General features: G+C 41.8%; 1 protein-coding gene across 2 annotated transcripts in view; it reads right to left on the minus strand.

Annotated features, from left to right (window-relative positions):
• Positions 1-16,536, minus strand: part of CENPP (centromere protein P) — a 227,334-nt gene extending 210,798 nt beyond the window's left edge. Inside the window, exons 1-3 of one of the 2 annotated variants that reach the window (XM_082694325.1) lie at positions 16,143-16,536; positions 6,068-6,249; positions 3,611-3,699 (exon numbers count right to left, since the gene is read on the minus strand). In XM_082694325.1, the coding sequence (XP_082550451.1) occupies positions 3,611-3,699; positions 6,068-6,249; positions 16,143-16,249 (378 nt within the window). In that variant the 5' untranslated portion in view covers positions 16,250-16,536. The remainder of the gene's footprint in view (positions 1-3,610; positions 3,700-6,067; positions 6,250-16,142) is intronic. The other variant, XM_082694326.1, reaches the window with a different exon arrangement.
• Between the last annotated feature and the right edge of the window lie 22 nt (positions 16,537-16,558).

The following is a 16,558-nucleotide window of genomic DNA, read 5'->3' on the forward strand; positions in this document are numbered from 1 at the left end:
TAACACAGTAAAACCACTTTAGAAGGCAATCTGGTACTATCAGAATTTACATGTACATCTCCTAAGATTCTAGTTTAAAGGCATATTTACACTAATAAAGCCTAGAATGTGTGGATTTACCATTAAATAATAACTTTTTAAAAATTCTCATCAGCTCATTGTATTTGAATTCCAAATTCTCCACGAAACCCCATGAATCCCACATATGACTTATTCCTAAAATCTTCCTTATTTGAGAGTTGTTTGTTTGCAACATCTTATTTAGTCTGGTCCTCAAGAAAAATCAGAAATTTGGAAAGGCACAGAGAAAAACCAAATGTTTGTTAACATAGCCAGGGGAAGTCTGTAGCAAATTAAGTAAAACTGAGCAGTTCTTAGATTCCTATTATATTGAATGTGAACAATAACAACTTACATGTCTTTAGAGATTCAACAGCTACTGTGTTCTTCATCTATCAAAGAATATCAGATTTTTTTCCCTGCATCCCCCAAAGCATGAGACAGAAACTACTGGTCGTTCCCAGCACTTGTACTTCTTTCTTGTACCAATTATTCACTGGTGTCATGGCCGTGCATAATGAAGACTGAATTTCCAGCCTCTTTTGCAGGACGTTATTGGCCAATAGAATGTAGGTGAATGATGGATGTTACAACTTCCAGAAAGCTAGAAAAGCTAAGCCCTTGATTGCCCATCCCCCTGCCCAATACCTGAAGTGCTCAATTGATCATCACACCATGATTTGGAAGTCACATGGGTAATGGCAGAGCCTGATATTCATGAGGTCACCATACTAGCTCTAGAAAACTTACCTTACAATTTGGTTTAAAGAAAAAGAAAAGAAAAACAAAAAAAAAAAAAAATTTGTTTAAGCAATAGAGAAACTTCTAGTACTTTGATCTGCCTTTAAATTTTCTGTCATAAGTAGCTCAACTAATTCTAATTTATTCAGCATGTGAGATAATAGTACACTTTAAGCCATTACGAAATGGTTACAAAATTTACAATCATGCTTTGGTGGTATGGGATCATAATGTTAAGCTCAATATATTATTAATAACAACATTAGCTATGGACTGGTGCCACCACTGCCCAGTGGAAGGCAGGGAACATGGTCACTGCAGCAAGGCCCACATGGCTCCAGTCTTGTCTGTACTGCCTCACACAGCCACATAGGACCAGCAAGTCCTATGGGAGTTTCCCAGTGTCAGTTCAAGCACAGAATGCTTTGGGTGAGGCTGTAGCCATTCTTCAGAGATAAAATATATCCCCAAACTGTGATGTTATCCTTGATCTGATTCATAATGGGATCAGACAACCGTTTCCTTCAGAGGCTTAAGTGACCAAAATACACAACTTAAAATGAAGTTACAAAACTGCAGTCTAGGGCGCTTGGGTGGCTCAGTTGGTTAAGCGACTGCCTTCAGCTCAGGTCATGATCCTGGAGTCCCAGGATCAAATCCCACATCAGGCTCCCAGCTCCATGGGGTGTCTGCTTCTCCTCGCTCATGCTCTCTCTCACTGTCTCTCTCTCGAATAAATAAATAAAATATTTTTTTAAAAATACAACTGCAGTCTATTTTATTTCTTAGGCCATAGTCCCCCTAATGAACAGGCTAATCAATCTTTGGGGACAACCCATTGTGGAATGTACAGCTCCAATGAGCAGTTGGTTCAGGTCAACTTCAGAGGACTAGCCTCTTTTCAGTTGGACTTATGGTTAAGCCTCCCAAGGACGAACCTAGCTTTGCCAATCGTCTAGTACTCTCCAGATAACTGCTGCAATGACTGTGTAAAAGACAAAGACTAATAGCAGAAATAGCCTATACAACCCCAAGGCTACTAGGATGCGCCTCAGCAGTTTCTGGGGCAATGTATACACTGCCAGTACAAATGTCCTCACACACGGAGATGGACTTTGGGCCTATGACTCCATCAACCTGATATGGACTATAGGCCTGGCCTATTAATGGAGGCCAAGAAGCAGGTAAGTATGTGGTGTATCACCACTCTGAATTTAAGATCATATTAGCTGCAAAGAGAAAAAATTCAGTTGGTATGCCTATGCAACCTTTTGCGATGAGACAACATCCAGGAGCTCCTGGGCTATCCAAAAGAGAAGCACGGGTCCTGACACAGACTATCCCAAATGAGACCAATCCATTTGTATCCACATTCTTTTTCAGTCTTTAGCAGATGATCTCTGAGGTCATGCAGAACAATAACTTCACCTTGGTGACCCTGCACAGACCCTGCACAGGCCTGGTGATAACCTGGAAATGTTTACTTCCCCTAAGGGCACTCATCATCCATGCCCCGTGTCACCTCCTGCTCGACTAGCCTTGGCAAGGATACACTCTGAATGCTCTTAATCACCTCGGTAGTGTTGAAGGGAGAATGCTCTGAGGTGGGAGCAAGCTGGGAGCTCCGTCATCAGATGAGGGGCCCAGACACCCCAAAGCCCTTTCCCAGTCTGCCAGGGCCAGTGGCAGCAACCATGGATATGGACTGCAAAGAGTTCTCAAGAAGCAAAACGTCTAGCCCAGATACTTGGAAGCAGGCACTCTTGACTAGTTGGGGTGGCTATCTAACACCTTAAGGAGGCAGGGTCCTGACTATCTGACATCAATCCTTGTTCCATACAAAACGGGAGAACTTACGGCTGTTTTTGTGGCTGAGGACTGGAACCAGGAATTCTGGTACATGACTATGAATATAAGCAAGCTTGTTGTCCAGAGGACTTGGGTTATGACAACTGATCACATCTGCTTTGGTTATCTGATAAGTTGAAGCCAAGATAGTCTGCCCTCCCTTCCCTGTGAGTTTCCTTTACACATACTCCTCATAGGCCAAGTTCACAAAACAAACTGGTTGAACTGTTTTCTGCTATCTGCTTGCCTAGGCCAAGTCAATTCTTGAAATTATGCCTGGATCTCACTCTTCTTGAAGGTTTCTGACCTTGTTCTGCCCAACCCTGGCCATATGCTGCACATTATCATTCTGCTTCCTGATTTTATGCAAAGTCTTAGCCAGAAGTGTCTTGCTCCTGCATTGTGTCTTAGCTGTCCAGTGTAATCTGTTGAGTAACCACAAACCACTTTGGAGTCTAAGCTGCCACCCCTGAACAGTCTTCAGGTGGCTGCGGTTCCAAATGACCAGAACTTCATGAAAGGCCCTGAGCAAGAACATGCAACTCAGCTGCTCTCAAATCTCTGATCCACAGAAAATGGGTGAGATAAACATTTTCTTATTCGAAAGCATTAAATTTTGGGAAAATTTGTTAAGCATCAGCAGATAACTAATAAATAATACATGGCTGGCATATGAGGGTATCCAGGACTGTTCCCATGACCTTGGGGCCTGCTCTGAGAAACAAGGAGGAACTTGCTATCTGCCTTCCAATAGAGCACCTAGACCTTCAGCAATGATCCTCTCATATGCAGTTGCCAGAGTGGTTATACTACAAAAATGGTATCACTTTGTACAAGCGTATGTACTACAAGAGGGCTCTGGTTCACGAATCCCTCCTCAGCTCAGCCACTACTGAAGGCTGGGGTATGGGAAACGCTTAATCACAACAGAATCTCTATTACTACAACAGACTCCATTTACCTGGATTTCCAGAATCTGAAATTCAAGTTGAAATGTAATCATTTGGCAATTTCCTGATAATCTGTGTCTCTGTAGAACTTTCGTTATACCTATAAATCAGAAAAAAATGTTTTATTGCAAATAGTTTCCTTCAAATGCCTATTAATTTTTTGTGAATATTTCTAATACATGTGAGTACATGGCGGAGAGTTTATGTTAGTGTTTACATTGCAAATATCTCAAAGAATGTGCACCAAGTTGATTTGCCTTGGCAAAGTTGGATTAAAGGTAACTTGTACTTTCTAATTCTCAATTACACTAAAGATTATAGTAAGACATGCTAGTATAGGAGCACCCATGTGGCTCAGTTGGTTAAACATCCAACTCTTGATTTCAGATCAGGTCATGATCTAAGGGTTGTAGATCAAGTCCTGCATTGGGCTCTGCCCTGAGGATGGAATATGCTTAAGATTCTCTCTCCCTCTCGCTTTGCACCTTTCCCCATTTCAGTTCTCGCTCCAAAAAAAGAAAAAGAAAAAAAAAGAAACATGCTACCCTACACAAGTTTGAATTATAACTGTTAGATGGAGGTTTTTTTCAACATTATCTGATTCTACTTAAAAACACTAAATGGAATCCACCTATTTACTTGTTATCTTTCAAAATTTTATACTTCAATGCAACTCAGTATTTTTTAACATGTGTTTTCCATGTAACTACAACTGAGATAAAGATAAAGAAATTTTTAAATAAACCATAAAGCTCTCTCATGCCCTTCTGGAGTCTATATACTACCCACCCAAGAGATAACCACTATTTTGACTTTGCTAACAAAGGTATTTTTAGAAGAACACAACTCTACAAGAATAAAGAAGAAAAAGGAGAGTAACAAGTTTGGAAACTGGAAATCAGATGGATGAGCTAGATACTACGAGAAAGGAACTAATCTGGCAGACCCAGAAAAATTAAAACCTAAGCCAACCATTGGGGAAGCTCAGTATTAAGCCTACTCAAAAGCATTCTGAGGGGCACTTGGGTGGCTCAATTGGTTAAGCATCTGCCCATGGCTCAGGTCATGATCTCAGAGTCATGAGATCAAGGCCTATCCACAAGGGGCTCCCTGCTCATCAGGGAATCTGCTTCTCTCTCTCCCTCTGCTCATGCTCTCTCTCAAATAAATAAAATCTTCAAAAAAAAAAAAAAAAGCACATCCTGAATAGGCAGCACAAGTACCTCTGCAGAGGAGGTCAACTTAGGAAGACTCAAAGTGGGAAGATGAAGATTTCTGCACTAGCAAGACTGGCCCCTGGCCTAAACTCACTCTCCCGTCCTCTCTGTGTTCCACCTCTTCAAGTATCTGAAATGTCTAAATTCCTGTAACCCACTTCTCTTTATATTTCAGACTTTCACTGAGGCGAGCTACCAAAGACCCTCTGAGGATCAACTCACTATCTTCCCTTCATGAGGGTTAGTTATGTCAGTGGAAAAGTCAGGAAGCAATTCTAAAAGTGTCCTTTTTTTTTTTCTTTAAGATTTTATTTATTTATTTGAGAAAGAGTGAGTACAAGTCAGGGAGGGGGCAGAAGGAGAAGGTGACTCCATGCTGAGCAGGGAGCCCGATACAGAGCTCAATCCCAGAACCCCGGGATCATGACCTGAGCCAAAGCAGGTGCCTAACCAGCTGAACCACCCAGGTCCAAAGTTCCCAAATTCCAATGCACAGCTGAATTGGCTTCCTTTTATAAGTTACCACATGCCCTGAACCGCATACTGTGAACAACTCTTACGATTTACAAATTAGGGGCGCCTAGGTCACTCAAATAGGTTAAGTATCTGCCTTCGGCTCAGGTCATGATTTCCAGGGCCTGGGTTTGAGCCCCACATTGGGCTCCCAGCTCAGCAGACACCCTTCCTCCTCTCCCTCTGCTTGTGCTCTCTCTCTCTTTCTCGCAAATGAATATTTGAAAAAAAAAAAAAAGATTTACAAATTAATGGTACTGTTGTTCTTTCACTTACTTATTACTTGTATTAAGATACTTAATGATAAAGCCTGTGTCTTCCTTAATATCTACCTTCAGACAGCTTTTAAAGAGTATTATGCACACTGTGATGTTCCAGATACGTGACAAAACAAGTTTACCACAACCACACAGTCATATAGAAGGTCATACAGTTATCTTACACAATTTTTTTTTTAACATTTATTTATTTTTAGAGAGAGGGAGAAAACCCATGGGAGAGCACGGAGAGAGGTCGGAGGGAGAGAGAGAATCCAGTGAGTGTGGGGCCCAACACAGGGTTCGATCCCAGGAGCCTGAGATTATGACCTGAGGCAAAATCAAGAGTTGAACCCTTAACCGAATGAGCAGCCCAGGTGCCCCTACCCTATAGAACTTTAATTCAATGCCATTACAGCCAATTTCTTATGCATAATAAGATAAGCTTCTACATCACTTCAAAATTAAAATTAATACTTACTCTTCTCTGTCTTCTCAGTGTTTGTTAGGACCTCTGTCTTCATGGAGTAATTTCTTATACTGATGCCAGTAAGTGTGCTTAGAAAAAGAAGTTCTGATTCTAAATTTCCAAGATGACTTTTCAGATCTTTTGAAGAGGCCCATCCCTCAGAATCTGATTGATACATTTCTCGAAGTGATTTTCTAAAAAGCAAATATAACCAATAATTACTCCAATGAAGAAATCACTAACAAGTGTTTTATCTAATAACTAAATTTCTGAAACTATTCCTATTTTGTCTTCTTTTTTATTTTTATCTTTTGGTAAAGATTTTATTTATTTATTTGACAGAGAGACATAGTGAGGGAGGGAACACAAGCAGAAAGAGTGGGAGAGGGAGAAGCAGGGGCTTCCCGCCAAGCAGGAAGCCTGATGCAGGGCTCGATCCCAGGACACTGAGATCATGACTGGAGCCTAAGGAAGATGCTTAACAACTGAGGCACCCAGGCGCCCTTACTTTTTTCTTTTTTCTTTCTTACTTTTTTCTCTTGAAAACTGCCTGATTTTTCTCAAAACCAATATGCCTACTAACACGAATTTTTAATCTCAAATTAACACAAAGCTAATGAAAATATACTACTATATTTCTACCTATTACAAACAATTGTAAAATAAATTATAATAAGAATACTTTGCAACATTAAAATGTCTTTTCAAGCTGGAACGTTTAAAATATTCCAAACTGAATGTCTGATATCCCAAGACATCTCAAATTATTTTTCTAAGTAGGCTCCATGCCCAGTGTGGATCTTAACATGGGATTTGAACTCACAACCCTGAGATCAAGACCTGAGCCAAAATCAAAAGTCAGACACTTAATCAACTGAGCCATCCAACAACCCTTGACTCTAACTTCTAAAACAGGTAAGGGGCTCTCTGCTCTGAGGGAAGATTGCTTCCCTTCCTCTCTCTCTGCCTGCCTCCCTGCCTTCTTGTGATCTGTCTGTCAAATAAATAAATAAAATCTTTAAAAAAAAAAGAGTACAATACCTAGGAATAAATTTAAGCGAGGAAGTAAAAATCTGTACCCTGAAAACTATGAGACATTGGTGAAAGAAACTGAAGGCACATGTTCATGGATTGGAAAAACTAATATTGTTAAAACATTCATACTACCCAAAGCAATCTACAAATTCAACATATTCCCCATCAAAATTCCAATGGCATTTTCATAGAAATAGAAAAGACAATCCTAACATGTGTATGGAAGCACAAAGACCCCAAATAACTAAAACCATTCTGAGAAAGAACAATGCTGGAGGCGTCACACTTCCTGATTTCACACTATATTACAGGCTATAGTAATCAAAATATTATGGTATTGACATAAAAACAAACATACAAATCAATAGAACAAAGAACCTAGAAATAAACAAATGCACATATGGTCAATTAATTTATGACCAGTCAAGGATATATAATGGCAAAAGAATGGTCTCTTAAACAAAAGTGGGAAAACTGGGTAGTCAATGTAAAAGAATGAAACTGGACCACGACCTTACACAATACACAAAAATTACCTCACAATGGGCTAAAGACTTGAAGATAAGACCTGAAACTATGAAACTCCTAGAAGAAAGCAGAGGCAGTATACTCCCCAGTCTTGGTGCTGACTTTTTAAATTTTCTATCAAAAGCAACTGCAACAAAAGCAAAAATCAACAAGTGGGACCACATCAAACTAAACAATTTCTCTACAGCCAATTAAATCATCAGGAAAATGAAAAGGCTTACCATGAAATGGGAGAAAATATCTGCAAAACAAGTTATCTGCCAAGGGGTTAACAGCCAAAATATATAAAGAATTCATATAACTCAGTAGCAAAAGAAAAAAAATCTGTTTAAAAAAATGGGCAGATATGGGATGACTCGGGGCTCAGTCAGTTTAAGTAGCTGCCTTCAGCTCCGGTCATGATTCCAGGGTCCTGGGATCGAATCCTGAATCAGGCTCCTTGTTCAGCGGGTAGCCTGCTTCTCCCTCTGCCTCTGCCTGTCACTCTGCCTGCTTGTGCTCTCTCTCTCTTTCTCTCTCAAATAAATAAATCTTAAAAAAAAAAAAAAAAGATTATCTCCTCCCCCTTTCCAGCTGCCTCTCTCCCCGCCCCCCACATGTACTCTCTCCCACCCCCCCCAAAAAAAGGGAAGGGGGAAGAAAATCTGAATAGAAATTTTTCCAAAGAAAATATACAGCTGGCCAACAGATACATACAAAAGATTCTCAACGTCACTAGCCATCATAGAAATGCAAGTCAAAACCATGAGGTGTATTACCTCATACCTGTCAGAATGGCTATTACCATAAACACAAGAAATACACAGTTGGCAAGAATGTGTAGAAAAAGGAATCCTTCTGCAGTGTTGGTAGTAACATAAATTGCCATACTACTATAGAAAACAGTATGAAGTTTCCTCAAAAAATTAAAAATAGAAATACCATAAGAACCAGCAATTCCACTTCTGGGTATTTATCTGAATGAAACAAAAACATTAACTCAGTAGGATATATTCATCCTTATGTTCACTGCAGAATTATTTACAATAGCCAAGACATGGAAACAACTTAACTGTCAACAGATAAATGAACAAAGATGTGGTGTATATTATAAAAGTGACTGACAGTCACATAAAAAGAAGAAAATCCTGCCATTTGTGACTACATGGATGGCTCTTGAAGGCATTATGTTTAATGAATTAGGTCAGATTAGACAGAAAAATACTATATGATCTCACTTTTATGTAGAATCTTAAAAACCCTAAGCTCATAGAAATACAGAGTAGATTGACGGTTGCCAGGGGCAAGGGTGAGCGGGTTTGGGAAAATGGGTGAAGGTGGTCAAAGGGCACAAACTTCCAGTAATAAACTTAGAAAGGCCCGGGGATATAATGTACAGCATGATAACTTTAATTAATAATGTATTATACATTTGAAGGTTGATAGGCTACTAAATCTCAAAAGTTCCTAACCCAAGAAGACCTTGTAATTCTGTGTATGGATGCTAATTTAACTTAGTGTCATAATCCTTTTGTAATATGTACAAAGACCAAATCATTATGTTGTACACCTGAAACTAATTTAATTTTCTATGTCGACTACACCTCAATAAAAAATAAAATAATAATTGGAGACTTCAATACCCCACTCACAATAATGTACAGAAAAACTAGACAGAGGATAAATAAGGAAAGAGTAGTAGTAGAAATAACACAATAAACCAATTAGAGCTAACAGACATATACAGAACATTCTACACAAGACACAGATCTGGGGTGCCTGGGTGGCTCAGTGGGTTAAAGCCTCTGCCTTCGGCTCAGGTCATGATCTCAGGGTCCTGGGATTGAGCCCCGCATCGGGCTCTCTGCTCAGCAGTGTGCCTGCTTCCTCCTCTCTCTCTCTGCCTACTTGTAATCTGTCTGTCAAGTAAAATAAATAAAATCTTAAAAAAAAAAAAAGACACAGATCTAACAGACAAATATAAATTCTTCATAAGTGCACATGGGACATTTTCCAGGACATATTAGATACTGGGCAACAAATTAAGTCTCTATGTATTTTCACTATACTCATCCATACAAAGCATCTTCTCCAACCACAGTGGAATGAGGTTAGATATCAATAACAGAGGGGAAAACTGAAAAATTCACAAAACTGCGGAAATTAACACATTTTTAAAGAATAGACTCAAAAAGAAACTGCAGGGGAAATGAGCAAATACTTAAAAGACAAAAATGAAAATACAATATGCCAGAATTCAAGGGATGCAGCAGAAGATGTACGAAGGGGGGCATTCATAACTATACACACTTAAAATTTAAGATCCCAAACCAACAACCTAATATCACAACGAGAAAAAGAATGAACTAAACCAAAGCTAGCCAAAAGAAAAAGATAATAAAGATTAGAATAGAGAGAAATGAAAGAGGCAATAGAATGAAACCAAAAGTTGACTCTTTGAAAGGATCAATAAAATTGACAAAAACTTTAGCTAGATGGACTAAAAAAAGACAGATAAGGGGCACCTAGCTGGCTTAGGCAATAGAGCATGGGACTCCTGATCTTGGTCATGAATTCGAACCCCATGTTGGGTGTAGAGTTTACTTAAAAACAAAACAGGACACAAATTACTACAGTCAGAAATGAAGATAGGGCCATGAGCAATTCTACAAAAATAAAAAGGGCTATGCGAGTATTACAAATAGCAGTATGCCAATACACTGGATAACCTATCTGGAATGGCTCAATTCCTAGGAACAAAAAACCTATGAAGATTAAATCACAAAGAAATAAGAAATTTGAATAGACTTATAACTAGTATGATTGAATCCATAATAAAAGCATCTCTAACAAAGAAAATGCCCTGAATCTGATAACTACGAGTGAATTCTATCAAACATTTAAATAAAAACTAACTGATCCTTTCCAAACTTCTCCAAAAAGTTTAAAAGAACACCTTGTAATTCATTTATCAGGCCAGCACAGCTTTCTACAGACCAGTATTATTTCTCAGTATTAATGTAAAAACTCTCAGCAAATTAGTAGTAAATAAAAATAGGCATATTAAAGGGATTACACATCATGACCAAGGGGGATTTATTTCTGGAATATAAGGATGGTTCAAAATAGAACAATGGATCAATGTAATATACCACATTAACAGAAAGAAGGGAAAATGCAGAAAAAGCATTTGACAAAATTTAACACACTTTAATGATAACATATTTTTAAAAACTAGAAATAGAAGAAAATTATCCCAACATAATAAAAGCCATGTATGAAAAAAGATAAGGATGTCCACTTTCACCAATGAAACATGGTTCTAGAAATTCTCGGTAGAGCAATTAGGCAAGAAATAGAAATAAAAGACATCCAAATTGGAAAGGAAGTAAAATTATCTGTGTTTACAGATGGTATAATCTTATGTGTACACAACCCCAAAGATTCCACAAAAACAAGTGTTAAATGAACTCAGCAAGGTATCAGGATATGAAATCACCACACAAAACTCAGATGAATCGCTATAAACCAACAATGAACAATCTGAAAGGCAGATTACAAAAACAATTCCATTTACAACAGCATCAAAAACTATTAATACTTAGGAATTAACCTTAGGAAGGAATTTACCTTAGGAAAATGAAAGAGTTGTACAATAAAAACCATAAAACATCGCTGAAAAAAAAATTAAATTTGATATAAACAGAAACACAGCTCATGTTAATGGATTAGAAAATAATATTATTAAAATGTCGATATTATTCCCATGCAATCTACAGATTCAATGCAATCTCCACCAAAATTCCAATGAGGTTTTTTGCAGGAATAGAAAAACCCATCCTAAGATTCATGCGGAATCTCAAAGGATCTGAAATAGCCAAAATAATCTTGATAAAGAACAAAGTTGGAGGACTCACACCTCCTGATTTCAAAACTGAAAGGTATAGTCATCAAAACACTGTAGTATCTGCATAAAGACAACAGATAGATGAATGAAATGGAATAAGAGAACCTAGAAATGAATCCTCACGTGTGTGATCACACGATTTTTTGACAAGCTTGCCAATACGATTCAAATGGTGCTGGAAAAACTATCTACATGCAAAAGAATGAAGTTGGAACCTTCCCTAACAGCACATACAAAAATTACTCAAATTGGATCAAACATCTAAACGTAAGACCTAAAACAAAACTCTTAAGAAACATTGCATAAAAGCTTTATAACACTGGCCAGGGCAATGATTTCTTGGACATAGCAGCAAAGGCACAGATAACAAAAGAAAAAAATAGACAAACTGGATTTCATGAACATTTTAAAGAATTATGGGGCGCCTGGGTGGCTAAGTGTTAAAGCCTCTGCCTTGGCTCGGGTCATGATCCCGGGGTCCTGGAATCAAGCCCCACGTTAGGCTTTCTTATTGGCAGGGTTCCTGCTCCCCCTTTTCCTCTGCCTGCCTCTGTCCCTCTGCCTGCCTCTCTGCCTACTTGTGATCTCTGTCAGGTAAATGGATAGAATCTTTAAAAAAAAATAAAAGTAAAAAAATAAAGAACTATACAACGTAAGACACTAACAAGAGCATAAAAAGGCAACCCATAGAATGAGAAAAGATATTTGCTAATCATGTATGATAAAAGTTTAATTTCCACATCTGTAAGTACCCCTAAAGCAACAGAAGTCAAACAACCTGTTCAAAAATGGCCAAAAGACTTAAACAGACATTTCTCCAAAGAGGATAGAAGACTGACTACAACATAAGACCTAACAGTTGGCTTTTCTTATCCTAAAGCAAGTGCCTGACTTAAGCTTTGAATGCAGAGGCATCTGCTTCATCCCCTTTGAAGAAAACTATTTCTAATAAACACACTGCCAGCGACAGGACTAAAGAGCTAGGCTGCGTTCCCACACTGAGAATCCTTTTGCTTTAGAGATCTTAGTTAATTTCACTAACTGACCATTTGGGCCACTTGTTTTTTTCTCTTCCTGTGTTTATATTCTTATTCTTACATATTTTTTTTTTAAAGATTTATTTATTTATTTATTTGACAGAGAGAGAAATCACAAGTAGGCAGAGTCAGGCAGAGAGAGAGAGAGAAGCAGGCTCCCGCCAAGCAAAGAGCCCGATGCGGGGCTCGATCCCAGGACACCGAGATCATGACCTGAGCCGAAGGCAGCGGCTCAATCCACTGAGCCACCCAGGCGCCCCCCCCCTTTTTTTTTAAAGATTTATTTATTTATTTATTTGACAGAGAGAGAAATCACAAGTAGGCAGAGAGTCAGGCAGAGAGAGAGACTTATTCTTACATTTTAAGTTTACCAATGAAGACCGAACCCTGGAAACTCTAGACCCTCACCCTCAACACCAATAAAAGCAGAACCTAGTCCTATTCTCTCATTCCGTCTCCCTCTCTGCACTAATGACCTGATAGTGTGGACCCCAGGAGATGTCTTGTACTCCAGGGCTCGTAAATAATAAACTACTTTTTTCTTCAAAGCTTTCTAAAGGTTCTTGTTGAAGAACGTCTTGCAACCATAAGAACCACAAGGTTCAGTCCAATCATAACATAGGTTTGGAAAAGTGAAAGGTCCCTGGGAAGCTCACTGGTTCCAGGCAATTCTATTCAATAGCATTACCACAGACAGGCTGAGACTGGCCCAAAAAGATGGCGAATAAATACATAAAAAGATGATCAATATCACTAATCATTAGGGAACTGACCTCACACCTATCAGAATGGCTACTATCAAAAAAAAAAAGAAAAAAAAAAAACCAATATCGCTGAGGATGTAGAAAAATTGGAACCCTCCTGCAGTTGGCGTGAATGTAAAATGGTACAGCCACTGTGGAAAACAGTATAGAGGTGGGAGTTCCTCAACAAATCAAAAACAGATTCCAGCAATTCCACTTCTTGGTATACATCTGCAGGGGTCAAAACAGACCTCTCCCAAACTGTGCCACTTTGGCATATCGATTATTTTGTGCTAAAGGCACTTGAGACCCTCCAGGATCAAGAGAAAATTTTGTGCTCCTTTAACCACAGAGAACAACTTAAAATGAGGGTCTTCTCCAGAATAAGAGTTATTAACAGATAAATTTTATCTGAGCCACCCATCTGTATGGTACGGCAAACATCTAATCACTAAACATCTGCTCTTTTTACTGCCCTGTGAAATGCATTCCTTTCCTCTGAAGTCCCAGACCCCAAGCCCATTTTCCTTCATCCAGAATGACATACGTACCTCATTTTGCTAGTCTTTTCATACCTATGTGGATTCCTTAAATGTATGCCTATTAAATTTTCATTTCGCCTGTTTTTCTGTCTTCTATTTGATTCTTAGTCCAGCTAGAATACCTTTGAAGAGACAGGAATTCGTGCCACCCCCCCCCCATATCCAATAGAACGGAAAGCTGGGTCTGAAAAGAGAGATTTACACACATATGTTGATACGAGCATCATTGACAATAGCGAAAATATGGAAGTAACCCAAACAGCTACTGACAGATGAAAGGATAAATAAAATGTGGTATATTCATACAAAGGAATATTATCTGGCCTGAAGAAAAAAGGAAATTCTGCATTATGCTACCATATGGACAAACCTTGAGGGTATTATGGTAAGTGAAATAAACCAGTCACAAAAAACCAAATATGTATGAGTCCATTTATATGCAGTACCTAGAGACCGCAAACTCAGAGACAGGAAGCAGAACAATGATTGCCAAGGACTAAGGGAGTGAGGAATGACAAGTTCTAAAGTTTCAGTCTTACAAGATGAAAAGAGTAAGGGAGATGGGTGGTGGTGACAGTCTCTCAACATTATCAGTGTATGTAATACTACTCATCTGTAGGTTAAAAAAAAAGTTAAAAGACAAATTTTGTTACATTTTAACACACACACAGCTTGGTACACAGGTCCCAGTCTTCCTTCTCCACCCCAGTAAAAAGTAATTGGATGTTAAACCCAAATACCCTGGACCAACATGTAATGCCTTCCACAATCTGGATTCTTCAACTTTCCCAACTGGATCATTGAGACACGATTACAGGAATGGTCGACACACTAGGGGGCTATCCTGGGCTAACAACGACATCTTGTGGCCAGTGAAGAAATCACTACTCTGCACAGTATTACTAGGCGCTTCTCGAACTTTCAAATATGCTTAAGTGTGGGGTGGGGGGGATGTCTCGTTAAAATGCATATTCTGACTCAGGAGGGGGAATGGATCCAGGATATGTATTTCCATGTAACTCCCAAGGAATGCTAATGCTGCTGACCTGGGGAGCAGCCTGGAGCAGCTCGCGTTTCAGTTCACTGACGTCACTTGTGGAGGAACACAGGTGTTCCCCGGTCACCCACTTCTCTCCCCTTCTCACCAGTTACCGCTTCTCACACTGCCACGATCCCACCCACCGTGCCCGTGAGCATTTCCTTCTGAACTCCGCCCCCCTCTTCTACCGACTCGGGTCCAGCTAGCGCAGGAGGCTCGCTTTCTCTCTGCACCTGTGTCCAATCCGTCTCGACCGAGAAAACGAAGATCGTTTCTTCTTTTAAGCAGCTTGACTGACCGTCACAGATCCTTCCTCTCCTCCATCTTCAGTTTAGCAAAGGGGCCTGGGCTTCCCAGTGAGGATCTTGGGCTGCAAACCCGCTCGTATCTAACCAACCACCCCCACCCCCGAGATGGTGGGCAAGCAATATCCCTTCCGCGAGCCTCGGTTTTCTTAACTCTAAAACAGGGCGAACAAGGACACCTTCCTCAGGGCTGTCCTAGGCATGAAGAGTGCTCATAAAGGCGGCTGTATCTCGTAGGCTGGGGTGCAGCGGCGGCCCGCCCCTGCTCCTCTGCACCGCCGGCGTCCGCCCACCCCTCAGGAGGCCCCCCACACACGTGCGGGCATCCGGCACCCGCGGAGTCCTCACACACCTCTGGGTCCCCCACACCCACCCGCCGGCGTCCTCACACACCTCTGGGTCCCCCACACCCGCGGGCGCCCGCCCCCCACACCTACCCGCCCGCGTCCTCACACACCTCTGGGTCCCCCACACCCGCGGACGCCCGCCCCCCACACCCACCCGCCCGCGTCATCACACACCTCTGGGTCCCCCACACCCGCGGACGCCCGTCCCCCACACACACCCGCGGACGTCCTCACACACCTCTGGGTCCCCCACACACACCCGCGGACGTCCTCACACACCTCTGGGTCCCCCACACACACCCGCGGACGCCCCGCCACGCCCGCGCAGCGCTCCCAGCGTCTCCCGCACGCTTCCGTCCTCAGTTATTTCTCAAAGGGAGCCCCACTCTCAGGGCCAGCTGCCCCCTCAGGTGCCCGCAGTGACGCACGCCAGGAAGCCGCACCGCCGCCCGCCCGGGAGCCTGCGAAGGACACGAGCCCAAGACCTCCGTCCTCCTCCACCAGCCCGACGCTCGGCTGAGGCGGAGTCGGGCGTGGACAGCCGAGCCCTCGGCGTCCGGGAGACGGCGGGGGGTGCGCGGCCGGCGGAGCCCTTCCCCCGTCCCCAGGGCCTGCGGGCACGTACGGAGCTCGCCCGTTGTCTTCCCCCGCCGTCCGCGGCTCCTCGCACGCCCGCCGTAGGGCCGCGATCTCAGCCTCCAAGGCGCGGACCTCGGCCTGCAGGGCGTCCATGGCCCGGCGCTGACAAGCGGCAGTAACAGCTGCGCGCGCCACGCCCCGCACTTCAAGCCTCCCGCGCTGCCGGCGCAGACCATCCGGATGCTCAAAGGGGGAGACGGGCGAGCGGGACCCACCCCCGCGTGCCACCCGCGCCCGCGCGCAGTATCCGGGCTCGTGGAAGTCGCTGCATTCCTTACTTCAGCTGGGCCCTAGGGGTCCCTGCACTCCGAGAGAGTTGGCTGGCTCCAACTCGAAGCCCAAGGGCGCGGCAGCCCACCCCCCTCCAGTGAACCTTGGAGCCACCCGACCGAATACGTCACT

The sequence above is a fragment of the Mustela nivalis genome (assembly GCF_964662115.1).
Source record: "Mustela nivalis genome assembly, chromosome: 13".
NCBI lineage: Eukaryota > Metazoa > Chordata > Mammalia > Carnivora > Mustelidae > Mustela > Mustela nivalis.